At 36.0% G+C, this 18,301-nt stretch overlaps 1 protein-coding gene across 2 annotated transcripts in view; it reads left to right on the plus strand.

Annotated features, from left to right (window-relative positions):
* LOC117227332 (uncharacterized) overlaps window positions 1-18,301 on the plus strand; it is a 410,549-nt gene that overhangs the window by 141,981 nt on the left and 250,267 nt on the right. For both annotated transcript variants that reach the window (XM_076527439.1, XM_076527440.1), the window contains exon 3: window positions 3,307-3,460. In XM_076527439.1, the coding sequence (XP_076383554.1) occupies window positions 3,362-3,460 (99 nt within the window). In that variant the 5' untranslated portion in view covers window positions 3,307-3,361. The remainder of the gene's footprint in view (window positions 1-3,306; window positions 3,461-18,301) is intronic.

The raw sequence follows: 18,301 nt of genomic DNA on the forward strand, positions 1-18,301 counted from the left end.
CGGGTTCCTCGGATCATTTGAAGAAACTTCTTCTTTTACAAAAATGTTCTCCGAGGCACCGTTAACGAGTTATCAACGAAAAACAGTGACCAATAAGAATCGAGTGCGGCTGGCGCGAGGCGGCCCGGCCAACCAGCGCGCGAAGCCCAGTTCCGCTCATTGGCTCGATCGCCTCGCGCCAGCCGAGCTCGCCTCTCATTGGTCACTGTTTTTGGTTAATAACTCGTTAACGGTGCCTCGGAGAACATTTTTGTAAAGGAAAAAGTTGCTTCAAATGGCCCGAGGAACCCGCCACTTTCGGATTGCGAGACATTTTTGGGACACCCTGTATATACAGACAGAATATACAGTATCAGACTCTGTACAGTACACATCAGACTCTGCCGTCCAGAGAAATAGCCTCGCGCAGAATTCAGCCGTACCTAAAAGATTAAATAGTTCTCTTGTAACTATTGTACAGAGATTGTTGCGAAGATGGCGCAACCCGTGTTTCTGCTTATTTTCCAATCATAATTGAAATGAATATTTTCGGCGGTTCATATATTGCTCTCTTAACAATATACGAGACGACACACGCTATGTCAGTGATATAAATAATAAAATGGTTAAATTTCGTTAGAAATATAATATAAGTATATATAAATGTATACATATAAATAAGTACAATATATAAATAAGTACAACCGTGATAACTATAAAAACGAGCCGCAAGGCACGAACGATCGTATCTTCTCCTCTCCACTTATCCACTTTTTTAGTGGATCATTTACTGTACTTTTCAATATCTTAATTTGCTTCAAAGATATATTTAAAAAACGCCAAATTTTTGCTTACGAACTAGCTTCTCACGAAGTTTCATAAAAACCAACATATCACTTCGGTACGTCCTTTTCTTACTTAATTTATTAACATGCTAATGTCACGTGACAAATGAAACAATGCGAGCCTGCGTATTTCTATTACTTCAAATCTGTTAGAAACAGATCGCTATCACGTCACGCTGTTCATATGCGCATTGTCACGCGTGGACGGATTTCATTTCTATGATTTCGCGTGATTTCGCGCGACGTGACACATCGGTACGTTTCTATCCTGTACAGCGACAAATTCCATTTTTACCGATGCACACGCGGATTGTCTCCATAGCGAACTATCGAAATGAGGAACGTATTCAGCCGACAACAAATTCAGGCATCGAAGATCGTACAATCCAGATCCTAAAAAGCGGCGCGTGTTCGTGTGTGATTTCAAGGGAGAGTGGCCCCAATTTCGAGCACCGGTCAGCGTACGACCGTAAAGGGTTAACGCTGTAATAGTACTTCCAACGTTTGACACGACCATTGTCAAAGTGTCCCTTAGGCGATAGGCGGGAATTAAGCATTAAGCGCCGCTGATTCCCTCCGAAATTGGCGGCAGCGACTCCCCGTTTCGATAATGCCGCCGATAAATCGTGTACAGAGAGGACAGACCCGATCGCGTCATTTGGGATGTCAGTGTCAGATCAGATTCCGGAGGGCGCGGCAGACGGAATTGCCCGTTTGCTTCTTCCGTGAGTTCAGTAATAATATTCACGCTGGCACGACGTCTGTCGGTCGGCCTGGAATGGAAAGGACGCGGTTTCTTCGCGCGGTAATCGCACGCGATTCGAGCCAGTGTAAACTTCGCCGACGTCTGTCGCTCACGAACGCAATTTGCGTCGATTCGCCATCGTCCAACCGGGAAAGACTTTTGAATCATTTATACGTTCCGTTAACGAGATTCCCGTTTCGGGGGATAAGAATTCTATTTGAAATATTGATACCTCGTTACCACCACCCCCACCCTCCGGTGAGAGACCATCAACTTATTTCGTCTGGTTTCGGGGCTAAATCAGTTCCCGACGTGCCTACATGTTGCAGGAAAGAAGTCTTGTGAAAAGGAATCTGGAATCCAAGAAAAACTAGTCTCGTTTTTGAATTACAAAAATCTGAATACGTCTGTCAAATTTGAACTAAATCGGACGATGTCTGCTATGATTGACGTGAATCGGATGATCGCATTAATATTCGGACAACTTTTAAACAGGACTGATTTTTTTTCACATTGAACGAAATGACTTGAATTTTGTTTAGATTGAAGAACTAGTCTACCGGGCGACGGCTAAAAATTTGTTTTCAAAAATTGCAATTTGTTGGGATGATAAAAGAATTGATAAATGATGTTTTCTCAACCTTTTTATCTGAGCCTGTAGCAATAATTTAAACAGAGCGTTTTGTTGGTCCCCGTAAGTTATATATATACAGGGTGTCCCAAAGCGGGTTTCTCGGATCAATCGAAGCAACTTTTTCCTTTACAAAAATGTTCTCCGAGGCACCGTTAACGAGTTATTAACGAAAAACAGTGACCAATAAGAATCCAATACGGCTGACGCGAGGCGGCCCAGCCAACCAACGCGCGAAGCCCAGTTCCGCTCATTGGCTCGGTCGCCTCGCGCCAATCGAGCTCGCCTCTCATTGGTAACTGTTTTTCGTTAATAACTCGTTAACGGTGCCTCGGAGAAAATTTTTGTAAAGGAAAAAGTTGCTTCAAATGGCCTGAGGAACCGGCCACTTTTGAATTGCGAGACATTTTTGGGACACCCTGCATATATATGCCAAGTTGAAATCGGTTTACGTAGAGACAAGCTACAGACACTGAAAAATGTGAAAATCAAGAGATTTCTTGTACGAGATTTTTTGTACCACAACATTAATAACTATTTATTACTATAACGTCAAATAAATCTTAAAATATATATGTTCAAAAAATTATTAATTGAAATAGTACTTTCTTAAAATCTTGAAATATTATTTCCAATACGTTTTGAAATATTTTTACCCAGATCCGATCTTACGCCCAATATTTTATCATGAAATGCCGATACTAAGAAAAATGATCAAATATCATTTTTGATTATCTTCCATTTTAGTAGATTTAGAATTTTTAAATAAATCCAAATCACTCTTCGTAGAGATGTACCGAATATAACGTTTCACACGTAAACGTTACTGCCGAATGTACGTCGTTTTATTTATTGAACGTACAGTGGCTCTAATCTACTACGTTCTCAACAATTTTTTGCCACGGACATTCGAGCCTCGGTACCACTGCGAACAAATAATTGCAAGGCGAAAGGGTCGAGTGGCGCGCCTCCGGTGCTTCATATTTCTACGCGGAGGGATTTCGTGGACCCCTGAATGTAGCGACCCCTTTCTTAATTATCTACAATACGCGGGTAGTGCGCGTTTAAGCAAACGAATTAACGTGAAACGTTTTGTGTGTCTGCAGGAGGTGGAAAGAACAATATAGGCCGCGGTCGTAAGCTGGATTAAAGGCCGACATCATGGAGCGTTACGAGGAAGAAGCCGAGGACAGTGACAACGAGACAGACCCAGAACAACTTTTGAACGAATGGCTCGGCGAATTGGACAGCTTGACAGTGGTAAGTCCTCGGGAAACCCGAATTACGTGTCGTTTAATGGAATAAAATTAAACCGCGGGAAACCGGCTTGTTCCCACAACGCGTTCGTTCGACGTTCGAACTCGATGCGCACGAGAAGACAGATTCGAAGCTGGTTATTGGTAGACGAATAGGGGAGCGGTTCGTTGGAAAGACAACTCTAACGACGACTCCGCGGTGCTGTTGCACGCCGCTCAATTGATGTCAATTGACACGTAGCCTAACTAATTCGTAAGTAGGACCGTTCGCATGAAAAACGATGATGCGTCGTTGGTGTTCCGAGTCCAGCAAAAACACTCTGTGTACACGTTTCGCCGCTTTGGACCCGCGACGAACGTCGCCCGATCCACATCTCACCGGATCAGAAGTGTGACCACTTAAACGCGAGAAGTGGTGATTGCTTGTGCCTCGTGCAGAAAAAATAGTGTTTTCGTAGCAACATTCGTCACGGCCTTACTTTTATCCAGCATTATTCATGCCGCGTGTATTTGACCCCGAGCACTGTGAGAACTATCAGAGCTAACGAAACATTGTACGTAGCAGAATGATATTTTTAAGTCGACATATTTAAGGGTTTGCGTTTTAACACGTTTAAAAATATGAGAAAGTTGAAATGAGAAAATGAAAGTTGTAAATGAGAAGATTTACTTGTATTTGCTATCTCAGGATACTGATATTGTTCTCAGTATAAATAATTTCGTATAAACATTAAAAAATCACCACTTTTCATTGCGGTAAAGTGACTTATGCCACTTTCAAAATAAATAGTTTAGAAAAATGACTGACGTATATTCATTTTGTCCGACGTATTTTACCGAAGCGATGTTTTGAAAGGACAGTGATTTACTAAAATTGTTGAATAAATTACATATATAATAATAATTTATACCATCAACATATTTAATATAAAGGTTTGATTTAAGTATTTCTTATTTTAATATTCATAAAATACAAAAATAATTAGTACATTTTGAAACATAAGTATAAGTAATTTATATGAAAATACATCGGTTCAATTTAATTTTCGTCATCGATAGGAGTGATTAAGTCCTCGGAAATCGTGTTTTGTTTCAAATTTTTTAAATAACTGTGGTATATTGGGGGTATATAATTAAGCAAGTCCATCATGTCTTTGTATTATGCTGAAGATACAGGACGAGATCCAGCGTATAACGGATCTATTTCTATTTGTGAACAACGCCTAGGTCTTCCTCTTTTTGGTGACAAATCCAAAGTTAGAAATTCATCTTTTTCATCTAAAGTTAGTTTATAAAACATTTTATAGCCATCTGCCGGCGGGTCTGGAGGTAGCCGCCACATCACTATAATATAATTTACAAAACTGCACTATTCTTTCGCACTTATAAAAATAATCCAGTGATCACAACTTTCTTAAAAATACTAAAAATAATTCAAAACAATACTTCACACACACTTATCACACGTTTCTATTTCTTTTACACTAGGCCCAACAATTAATTTCCCGAGTACAGCGACTTACGCCACTTTCAAAATAAACATGTTTGTTATACCGTTAATTAGCAAAACTTCTCTCGAACAAATCTCAATAGTTCTCAACTTATTGATTGCAAATCTTTTTAAAATGAAAAGATACCGTTCGATTGTAATTAGTGTTACCATTAACTCGAGTTTTTTGAAAAAGTGACTTATGCCACTTTCAAAATAAACGGCTCAATTTGCACTAAGAAATCCTACTGCGTTGGCAGTATGTTGGGCATTATTCGAACTGCTTCGGATATATATTTATCTGGAATAATTATTCGAATGAATTCGTTTCGGACAAATATTTCATTCGGATAAGAATTATTCATTATTTGTAATAATATTGTTCTTTTTTTAGACGAATAAATTATTCGAACAGAGATTAGACAATTATACGAATAATAGTGTCAATAATGGTTGACCGTTTTTGAAGGAATTTTTGTACATATATGTACTATAAATACGAATCCTGAAATGTAGGATGACTTCTTTTGCATCCGAAAGAAGATTATGATTAGTTGTGCATCAATGATTGCGAAAGTGTCGAACTATCCGATGCAACAGTTGAAAAAAGTTAATTAATGGAGAAACGTTATATTTTATTATTTTTATTTAAATCGATTATATTCGGAATTAATTCTTGTACGAATAAATTCTTATTCGATTAACAAATAACTTCTTATGCAAATGAATGTTGATTCGAATAGAATCTTATTCTGATAAATTGTTATCTAGATAAAGTGTTCGTTGATTGGATATTTATTTGATAAATTTTATTCGTTAATCCGTATTTCTTATCCGTCGTCCGATTAAAATTTTGTTCAACTCGGGTAAACAGACGTTAAACATTTTTTTTTCAGTGAATGTGCAGAAAATATGATTTTCTAGTTGCAATTTACAATTACTTAAAATTTAAGGACTGCATAATGTGGAACATTTTCTACGAGTACGTTTATTGTTATTAAATTATGTTTAAGTAATTTATGTTATGTTTAAAAAGAATTCATTTATTAAACTTATGTTACGTTTAAGTTATTAAATAAATACTCACACTAGTATCATAGTGTGTTACATTAGGCACGACTCAGCTTTGTATAATAAATTCTCCTTAATTTTCCTTCAGCTTGTAAACAAAAATGGACAATTTGTGAAGAGGAGATACGATTATTTGAGCCTTGCGCCTCGTTTTTATAATTATTGACGATCGGCAACTATAAAAAGTGAGTCGCGAGGCTCGAACAATCGTGTCTCCTCTTCCCAAATTGAAAGCTTCTTCCCGTTTTTGTTTGCAAGCTGATGGAAAATTAGGGTTAACTTCACTGTATTTAGTCGAAATATTTTCTGTGCTACTTTTAGTTATATCGAAATCAAGGATTTAATTCTTCGGTGTATTTTCTCGCCAGACGTTCGATACGTATCATTGGGTTGGCAACTAAGTAATTGCCGATTTTAGTTATAGATGTCTCTCACTCCCATTTTTATGATATCCGTAAATGTTATATTATAAAATTATTATTATTATTACTATGTTATTTTTTATTATCCGCGAATGTTAGCAACTGGACAAATTGAATGCAGTGGTCAAGGAAAAGCGACCAGAATTGGTCACAAAGTTGATGCAATTTAATTAGTCAAACCGAAACTACAAAGTTAAGATTTATCATAGCGAATGATATTAGAACTCTTTCGAATCCGAAACATCCTAGTCGAATTCAGTTTGTTCGAATATATTGCAATGAAAATTAATTTTCGAAATTGGTAAAAAATTAGTGTCACCCATACTTGACCGACAGGGCGCTCAACATGTTAACATGTTCCGTGCCGAGCTGTTTTTACTCGACTCTTCACACTGGTCAATTGATATTTCACTATAACTTGGTACATTATATGTAATTATTAATTATCGTATATATATAACAATTGAACGAGATCAAGATCTATCTCTATTCTTGTGATGGAAATTAATTCTTCAGTTTTATGTTTGTTATAAACTATTTTCTTGGCATACGCGTGGCACCGAACGCGTTAACAGATTATTACTAGATTAGATTACTAGATTAGATTACATCGTCACTCATAGTCGTCAAAGTATGGCAGAGTTAATAATTTCCCTAATATTGGGTTGGCAACTAAGTAATTGCTGATTTCAGTTATAGATGTCTCTCACTGCCATTTTTATGATATCCGTAAATGTTATATTATAAAATTATTATTATTATTATTATTATGTTATTTTTTATTATTTGTGAATGTTAGCAACTGGACAAATTGATTGCAGCGGTCAAGGAAAAGCGACCAGAATTGGTCGATCGTAAAGGTGTCATTTTCCAGCAGGACAATGATAGGCCGCACACGTCTTTGTCCACTCGGCAAAAATTGATGGATATTGGTTGGGAATCGATGTTACACCCACCATATAGCTCTGATCTCGCGCCATCGGATTACCACTTATTTCGATCCCTGGACAACTCCCTCCGTGGTAAAACTTTGAATGACGATGACGCTGTAAAATCTCACTTAACTCAGTTTTTGGCCGAAAAGGACCAGACTTTCTACGAGCGTGGAATTTTCAAGTTGTCAGAGAGATGGCGAAAGGTCATCGAACGAAATGGTAAATACATTACAGATTAAACTTCGTTCCAAGTAAAAAGAAATTTTTTATTTCATTGAACAAATCGGCAATTACTTAGTTGCCAACCCAATATATCCGAGGGAAGGGTCCCGATCGAGTATTCATGGCAAATTTCCAGTACGAATTTTACGCACAATAAAACAAGACATCAATCTGCGCGCGTAATGTAACGAATCGATTTTCACGACGTGGTCGATAGCCCCTTGAGTATACAGGCTCGTGGTACGGCACAATGACAGGCCGCGAAACGACAAATTGTCGACAATTGACGCGGCTGAACGATTGCAACGTGAACTTTGCCCGGTGAGCTGTGTTGCATTCAGACCAGCATTCGATGAATTTCCACTACTTTCAGCCTCCTGGTTCCGGTTTGGAGATTGCTAAATCCAAAACACGTACTCTTTGTTCGGTTAGTTTCGAAATTCCGTCGCTTCGAGCAGCGACCGTGCGAGGCGACTGTTCTTCGAAATACGCGCAAGGTAATTGTTCAATTACAAAATCTAAGCAACTATCCAATTTCCTGTACTTTAAAAGACATCGAAGCGGCTGTTCAATTCTTTAAACTTCAATATACAGCCAATTTTTGTTAGCACGAATCTTTTGAAAGTGTGCACAGTGCCCCACAAAATGTTCGTGCACCTTTCGAAAGACAATAATTTTTCTAAAAACTGGATAAACGACGAATTTTTCAGAAAATAAAAGGTTTAGTCTATCAGACAATGACTAAAATATTTTTCTTTCTATTTTGTTGTTACTTTGCAGATAATGCGTTGTCCAAATATATACAAATATACTATTACGACAGCAACATAGTTGGCACTTGAGTTTACAATCGTGGGCACTCATTATGCAAATCTAACAAAGGTTACCGCCCATTGCACCATTGCGGTGGTGAAAGTGCACCTTAGCGCAGCCGACGGGGTTATTGGATCTATTAAGGGCATACAAATGTGTGCAGAACAATAAATAATTCTAATTACAATTTCCAATTTTAAACCCTTGGAAAGCATATTATTGTAAACCTTGAATATTATTGTAAACATATCATATTTGTACTATAAAAACAACAATCTATATTCGTAAATAGTCGGAGTCAACTCTAACGTGTGTGTGTTATCTGTATTTTAACATTTTTACAACTTTTACAACTGTAGAAGAAAACCTTCTACAGTTAGTCTTTCTAACATATCTGTATAAACATCTATCTGGAGCTCATCTTCGCTACTACTTGTGTCATGAGACTTATTCGTGTTCGAACGTTTTGCCATTGTTCTAATAAAAAATATGAATAAATACATAGGTTGAAAATTTCTAATTGTTATTACTAACTCACAAGATGATATTTACCAAACAAACTTTTACCAAACATCTTATTTACCAGGAGAAGAATCACTTTTCCGATTTTCTCACTCGTTAGATCTATCTATACCGCTCGACGCTTCAAATCAGACTGAGTTCAGCTTTGAAAATCTTTTTCTCCAGATTTTATGATTATAAATCTCACTATACAGTGCGTGCTATGTTCGCATACCGATCTTTCTTCTACAAACTTGCCTCATCGTTCTTTTCAAATGGCGCCTTCGAAGTGCTCGGACCGTCGTGAGCACGCCTCTCACGTTCTCATCAGAACCCGCTGACATTTCTTGTATACTACTGTGATCAAAAAGTAAGGTGAATTTGTTTATAAAATGTAAATTCTTTATTTATTCTTCCAAATCAATTTCATCTCCTTCAAAGTAATCCCTGCCCGATAAAACGCACTGTTTCCAACGCTTTTTCCAGTCCTCGAAACAGTCGGAATAGTCTTTTTCCGGTATAGCCTTCAAGACCTTCTTCGATTCGGTTTTTATCTCCTCAATCGTGTCAAAACGGCGCGTCCCCGCATTGGCTTTTTGAGTTTGCTGAATAACCAGAAGTCGCACGGAGCCAAATCAGGCGAATACGGTGGTTGCGGAACGATATGAGTCGAGTTTTTGGCAAAAAAGTCGCGAAGAACCAATGCAGTATAACATGGCACCAATCGAGACTTGACGCGTTTGAGACACAAAACATCCTTCAAAATGGTTTGGACTGAGCCAAATGATATTCCAACACTATCAGCGAGGTCTCTCATTGTCAGTCGACGATTTTCAAGCACCAAATCTTCGATTTTTTTGGACGTGGCCCTCGTCGGTAGACGTTGATGGTCGTCCAGAGCGCGGTTCGTCTTCAACGCGTTCTCGGCCCGCTTTGAACTCGTTGTACCACTTATAAACGTTTTTTTGTGCCATAGTTTGATCACCAAAGGCCTTCCGCAACATTTTCAACGTGTCCGCACAAGAATATTCGTTCCGCAAACAAAATTTGATGCAAGTTCTTTGCTCAACAAAATCACCCATTGTAAAAATCGGAAAATTCACTTTTGGTCGTTTACTAAAACACGTGTAACTCGGAGATAATTAAACCTTTTAACAAACAGACGCTTGGCAATTGTTATAGACAGTCCTACCAACCTAGGAAAAAAACAATTGCCTGCCTTCCTAATGTCCGGGAGTTTTAAATGACAATTTCACCTTACTTTTTGATCACAGTAGTATATCTTAGTAATTTTACTATATTTTGATTTGATTTCTTGTGCCATTTCAAGAGAAAACTTCAGGGAAACATGCATGTCTGAAAAGGTTGCGCTGAAATAACTGAATTCCCCGTAATCGCTAATAAACTTGAATGTCCCACGAGAGGGGACATCCGAGTTATGCTAGAATTACGATGTCCCACAAGAGGGGGCAGCGGAGTGCAAAGGGTTAAAATCAGCAGCTTGCGACGGGTGAAAATTTGCTCGGATGTTGAAGAATACGCGGATGCTTTCTAGGGAACTGCTCGTCCGTATCTCCTCGACGGAGCGCGATAGATACTGTATACGAGTGCGCGAGGGGCTCGCTCGTGTAGCAGAAGATAGATTAAACGTGTTCAAGTCGCGGGCAACGACCGAAAGAGTTTCCGCGCTTGCACTTGCACTTGCACTTGGAGTCACAATTCCAAACCATGCGGCAGCCAGAAGATCGATAGCCACGCGATACGTGCAGCTGTCCATGCTCTGAATTCTCTAACGATAATATTAGCTTATTGCGTGTAATTGCGGCACACGAATTTCGTGCATCCGATGCAGACGCAACTGTCAAAAATTGTACAACTAGTTTCTGCAGATTCTGTTTCTGCAGTGCTTGGAATCACACGTATTCAACGGTCAACTGATTTAATAATTTTACACGATTACCGTTTCGTGTTTTCAATAATTATGAACCGAGAAATGTTAAAATTGACTTTCTTGACACTTTGCAATAGTTTCAGCGTCACTAGAAAAATTCAGTTTCTATCTGGGTCCAATTTCTATAATTTATCTTTTAAATAATTCAATTTACAGTTTATTTATGTACGGCTCAGAAGCCAGACACAGTTCATTAACCTTAAAATTGAGATAAATAAGGGATTTGCGAATTAGCTGTAAAAATAGTGTATTGTAAGATGCTGTGACATGTTTTATTATAACATTTATTATAAGAAAATGTTCCTTTTTAGGAAATAATTCAATATATAATAATTAATTAATATATATATATATAATTTAATAATTTAATACAAGTGCTGATGTCTATTGTTTATTTATGCAGAAATCGACTATATTGAATTATCGAGCGAAAGATTTGAATTGGTTTTTTAACCGACCATATACATAATACTTCTTCGTATGTAAATAACACTTAACATAAAAGTCAAGCTCCCTTCATTGCAGACGATATTTATTATTTATTTATTTATGGTATAACTGGATCTGTTTCTACGATAATAAATTCTTACAGGAATTTATCGTTCCAGAGTCGCTTCTTCAAATTTCCGCGGTCTTCTTTCGTATCAATACACCGAGGAAGCCGTATCGACGCGTTCGTTCAAATCGATTCAAAGCATTTTTGCATATTTAATCAACGCAAACGTGCGGAACAATCATGGCAAACATTTTTACGGGAATTGGGTGAAAGAGCTTCCGCGTTTCACGCCGAATTTTCGCGGCAAAGAGGGCCGTTTACGTTGAATGCGTCGATCCCGCAATTGGAGTGTGCGCTAAAATAAAATTTAATTGGCTGGCTGTTTGTTATTAAAGCGTACGCAAAGCCCTCGCGAATCAACAATTGTCAACGGGAATTTTTCACTAGTCGGGGATTGAACGAGCTGTTCGGCGCAGAACAAACGTGCGAACCTGGACAGGATATGTAGGATGTTCGATTACACTGTCCGACACGATTTTTGGGTTCCTATAGCCACTATGAAATTCTTGTAGAGCTTCACTCCCTGAACGAGAATCCGAAAACCGAATTGCTCCATCGCCCTCAGTTTTTTAAATAAACGAACTTTTGTAAAAACTCAAAATTTTCGACAAAAATGAGGTATTGCATGAAAAGTACAAACGTTAGGAAGTTCTAATCGGTGTTAAAAGATAGAGGAGAGTTTCCCGAATATAGTGGCATGCAATTTATTAATTGTTTGTGGTCCTAAATAGCAATAAATTGATGTCAAAGTTTAAAAAAGTGTCGACGTGCGCAGTTTCTGCGCAATATTTTTGTATTTTTACGAAAAGTTTTTTGTTCGGCACGAAAACTCTACCCAGGATCGGATTCTGTAGACGTTTCTGAAGAAGAAACGGCCCGGTAAAAGTGTCGGAACGATATACATTTCGAGTAGATCGAGAAAATGTTCGACGACAACATGTAGACGACGTTTTGCCGCCATGTGTTTCGCTGCTCGCTTCTCTCTGTCCGACAGGGCCGAAGCTACGCGTAATCAACACCGATGGAGGGATCCAATGGGGCACCCACTTTTTGTAAGTAATATTTGAATTTTTTTTAGTACTTCAATGTTCTGTTTTCTTTTTACATATTTCTGTGGATAATAATCAAGAAACTGTGATATATTTCACACAAAAAATCACACCAGAGTATTTGGAGTTGGTAACGAAAGTATATTCTAACACTAGTATAATTTTGACTTCTACGCCATATAATTAAATAAATATTTAAATATATATTTAACGATATGTTTCGAGAAGTTTAACGTTTTGAAAATGATTATATATTCATGATCGTATTATCGTTATAATTGAAATGATAACTGTATACATGATATACTTGTAATTCGAACAAATTCAGAATAAAATGAATATTTTTTGTTCATTATTTTTCATTTATTATTTCTCCATTTTTAATTTATGATTCACAGTTTGGTGATTATTATCCATAAAAATATGTAAAAGGAGACAGCACATTGAAGTACTAAAAAAAATGGCACGCCCCACTCGCTAAGTGGGTGCCCCATTGGATCCCTCCATCGGTGTTGACTACGCGTAGCTTCGGCCCTGTCGGACAGAGAGAAGCGAGCAGCGAAGCACATGGCGGCAAAACGTCCTGTACATGTTGCCGACGAACATTTTCTCGACCTACTCGAAATGTACATCGTTCCGACACTTCTATCGGGCCGTTTCTTCTTCAGAAATGTCTACAGAATCCGATCCTGGGTAGAGTTTTCGTGACGAATAAAGAACTTTTCGTAAAAATACAAAAATATTGCGGAGAAACTGCGCACGTCGACACTGTTTTAAACTTTGACATCAATTTATTGCTATTTAGGACCACAAACAATTAACAAATTGCATGCCACTATATTCGGGAAACTCTTCTCTATCTTTTAACACCAATTAGAACTTTCTAACGTTTGTACTTTTCATGCAATACCCCATTCTTGTCGAAAATTTTGGGTTTTTACAAAAGTTCGTTTATTTAAAAATCTGAGGGCGATGGAGCAGTTCGGTTTTCGGATTCTTGTTCAGGGAGTGAAGCTCTACAAGAATTTCATAGTGACTATAGGAACTCAAAAATCGTGTCGGACAGTGTTATCCGTCTAGCACGATGCGCGCGCCGGATCCTTCCTGTTCGAGAGCGGAAAGGTGAGAGAGCTTTTGCACTTGCACTTGACGGTGCATCGGAGGTCGGTCAAGGCGCCTGTTCACAGATCGATAACTTGGCAACGCGGAATGGATAACGCGAGCACTCTGGTCGGTGACCCCGACCTGGCTGCTCGATTATGCTCCGGCCGCGTTCGCGATCATTCCCGAAAACCCTTTAGCCCCTTAACACCCGGTTAATACCGGGTGTGACGAAATGTTTCGTTATACCGGGGAGACAACTGCGACGGGCATGACGACATGTTTTCCGTCGTGGAAATTTTTAAATGTCACATGTGCAGCGCGTTTCGTTTCATGTCGTTCTTAACACTAGATTTACGGAACCCGTCAAAATGGCGGGTCACTAATTTTTGAATTTACGATTATTCATATCGTATCGATACATTTACGAGTTATTTATTCGATTTACATGTTACTTACGGCAAATGTTGCAATAACGCTTGTTAAACAATCAGGATAAATGTATATTATAATATTATGATATAATATATATAATATAATATATATGATATAATATATATATTATTATAATATTAACACTAGATTCACGGAACCCGTCAAAATGATTTACGATTATTCATGTCGTAACGATACATTTACGAGTTATTTATTCGATTTACATGTTACTTACGGTAAATGTTACAATAACACTCGTTAAAAATCAGAATAAATGTCTTACTGTTGGTTCTATAAACTAATATTAAACAGCTCTCTGTTCTTGGGCTCCGTAAATCTAGCGTTAACCATAAAATTTAGATAACCTTAAAATTTTGCAAGTTAGCCGTAAAAAATAACACTGCCATTACTAATGCAAAACAGAGTTTTTATTGTACGATGACGTACAAATGAGCTTGACTAGAAAAGGAACAAAAGAGAGAATTGTCAATGCTTTTTTTCCAGGCGACACCTCGAATTTTAGTTATTATTTTTTTAGTTATTATACTATTATTATTATTATTATTATTATTATCATTTATTATTATTATTATTTATTATTATTATTATTATTATTATTTATTTATTATTATTTATTATTATTATTATTATTATTGTATATTATACATTAATTTTAGTTATTACTATAACTTTTTTGTATATGCGTAATAGACTAGGGATTATAAAAACACTTTTAAAATGTAGCATAAGATCAGCGCAAAAGTTAAATGTTTATGTGAGTTTATCTGAAAATACGTGTTCGGTAAAAATGTTGAAATCGGCGCAAAAAGCAAATTAATTACACCTTCATTTAATAATTGTTTTAGTACAGGAACGGAATTATTTTTGTTCATTCTGTTGCGGCTTCGTGAATTCGACGATTGTCAAAGTTACATTATTTTCGCAAAAATCTAGACGCGGAACGGGCGATGCGAATATTATTGTTTGAACACAGCAATGAGTGAAATTATCGTAGAACGCTTCTCCCGTTGAACGGGAGACTATTGTATATAAATGTTGCGAGTCCCCTGTGACGATGCTTTGTTGTGCCGCGTGTGTAAGATTTCTCGGGACCGCTGAGTTGCATAATTACATTCCGGGAATAAAGAGGAAACTGCAGCGAAGTTGCCCTTGCTGCCTCCGTTGGAAATCTAATATTCAGTTTACAAGCTGTGCGCGGGATAGAAATATAATAGAAACGGGCTTTCCAAATATTTAAATTTAAACATTTAACCGTTTGCGCTCGGCTGGTGACTCAGAGGCACCGCTGAAGATCGTTATATCACGTTACAAAATAATTTTTACGTTATATATATTATTATATTTATTATTATATTATTATATTATATTATATTATATTATAATATATTATATTATATTATATTATATTATATTATATTATATTATATTATATTATATTATATTATATTATATTATATTATATTATATTATATTATATTATATTATATTATATTATATTATATTATATTATATTATATTACATTATATTATATTATTATATTTATTATTATTTATATATATATATATAAATAATATAAATAAATATAATAAATAATATATATATTTATATTATATATATTATTTATATGGATATTTATATTTATACTGTTAAAAGGATAGTTCCATAAATTACAAGACTCGATTTTATGTGCATAAACTGCACTTAAGTCGCATAAAATACAAGAAACAGGGTAAGTCAGAAAAAGCTATCTTGGATTTAGAGTTGAAATCACTTCGAGTGCAAAGGGTTAATGTTGTTTCAATAGCAGTAAATATCTCGTCGAAACGCCGCCTCGTAGAATACCATAAAATTTAATACGCGATATTAATTATCTTTAACAAATGGCATCTATAATGAAGACAATGCTGTGCGCAAGGTTTATGAATTTTAATGTTACTGCTCGTTTCTCTACATTCTAGCGCGATCTAATGTTCGAAAAGCGAAGCTCATTTGCTCGCACGCTATATACGCGATCGCGTTTTACCGACCCTGCGTAGCTTTCTGCTTTATCCACAGCTAATAACGTTTTCGTACTTATCTACCCAGGCGATTGAAACTTTCGCGATTTATACACGTGTGGCGCGAATGTTCTCTGCGTGATTTAATTTTTTTTTTGTTTGTTTAAATACGTAACGCGATTTACGTCCATAATACGATTATTTAAAAGGTTGATTATCGGAATAATTATTTAATAATTCATTACACTTCGATACACCGAAAGCATCGACAATTTGTCTGGGAGCTGATCGATCAATGTTTAGAAACTTGAATTACCATCTTTGTGACGAACGTTACAATCAACATCGAAAAATTATAGCATATTTTTTTATTCATAACAGAACGAATCATAACGTGACGAAAATATTTTGTACGCAATTTAAATAATATGTAAGCATAAATACACCGAAGGTAGTATTTTTTGTAATTATGATCTCACTTGTAACATTTTAATAATTATGATTTATTATAGTATGATATATTATTATATATTATATATATTATATAATAATATAATATAATATAATATAATATAATATAATATAATATAATATAATATAATATATATAATATTATTATATTATTGATATATTATTGTTTGTATAATAGACTATCAAGCCTGCTGAGATCAAGCTAAAACGTTTATATCATAAATCTTGATTAGAATTTTTATCATTATTATGAATAATTCTCGGAAGAAAGAATTATGCTGCCGCGCTGTCGAAGGTCCGCCTGAAATCAGATCACCGCGATTTTATTCGACCCGGAGGAACATCAATTTCGAAGTTGCCCACGCGTTCGTAACACGATTCAGTCCTTGACATAATAATAAAGACAGGCCGAATTACGGGAATGATGAAGTACATCTACAATAAAATAGACAAACGTCTCAAGGCATCCGGTGGCTATTAGTATGCGGGCTTCGTTATATCCGCATCCGTGCGGCTCTTCTTAGCATCGTTAATCACAACTAGAGGGCTACGGCAATCCTTTGTTCGGCAATATGACTATATCCGGTTGTAATGCCTCGATATTGGGTTCCATTGACCGATTGAAGAATTTCGAAGAATCTAGGCGCTCTTACCGAGAACGTGTTCTCTATGAAGGTATCAGTCGAATCGGATGATATAATGGCGCATCGGTGAATTGCGAAGGCGAACATCGTTGCGATGCTGGTGCTGAAGAGAATTACTAAATTGACGAACTAGTTTATGCTGATATTGTTTATCGAAACTGAATTCTTTATAGTTTCTACTATAACTGGGTATCCACTTTCTCGAAATATTCTTTCGATCGTCGAAAATCAATGTTGTTTACCGTCGCAGATTAGCTAACAGAATTATGCAGAAATATACATAATTTTATTGACATGCAATTTTTTTATTAGCCTTCGGTTATGTTTATCTATTATTTACGTCGATGTAATAAATAGTTGTACAATGCGTACAATATCATGCAGCTCTTTTGTTGCTTTTATAATATAATATATAATAGTATAGTATAATATAATAGTATATATAATAATAATAATATTAATATAATAGTATAATCTGGTATAATATATAATAGTATATAATATAATATACATGTAATAGTATATATAATAATAATAATAATAATATAATAGTATAATCTGGTATATAATATATAATAGTATATAATATAATATACATATAATAGTATATATAATAATAATAATAATAATATAATAGTATAATCTGGTATATAATATATAATAGTATATAATATAATATACATATAATAGTATATAATACAATAGATATAATATAATATAATATAATATAATATATAATCTATTACTAAATATTTATTATTACGAAATATTCATTAGATATTGACCATGTTAAAAACATCATAACAGAACCGAAATGAACAAACGTAATTTTGCCGACCATTATTATGACTAATTCTCTAGCAATTTCTACGCCTATGCGCAAAATAATCGTCCAAGTAGGCGAATCAATTTTAATCATCATAGCAGAATAATCGCCGGTGTACAGCCGTCGAGACAATGCACACGATCCTATCATCGTGAACAATCAGGGAAGATAATAGAATCTTTTCTATCCACGTAGAAGTCGTCTCAGCTGTTTTTTCAGTAACCCAAAGCCCTAGCTCTTTTGTTAGCTTTCGGTCAACGGGAAAAAAAAGCTTCTGCACTATGCGCGAAGAAGGTACACAGAGAAAAGCGTGGAAAGGAGGTCTGAAATTGAAAGAATA

The sequence above is a fragment of the Megalopta genalis genome, unplaced genomic scaffold, assembly GCF_051020955.1.
Source record: "Megalopta genalis isolate 19385.01 unplaced genomic scaffold, iyMegGena1_principal scaffold0020, whole genome shotgun sequence".
In the NCBI taxonomy this organism is placed as follows: Eukaryota; Metazoa; Arthropoda; class Insecta; order Hymenoptera; family Halictidae; genus Megalopta; species Megalopta genalis.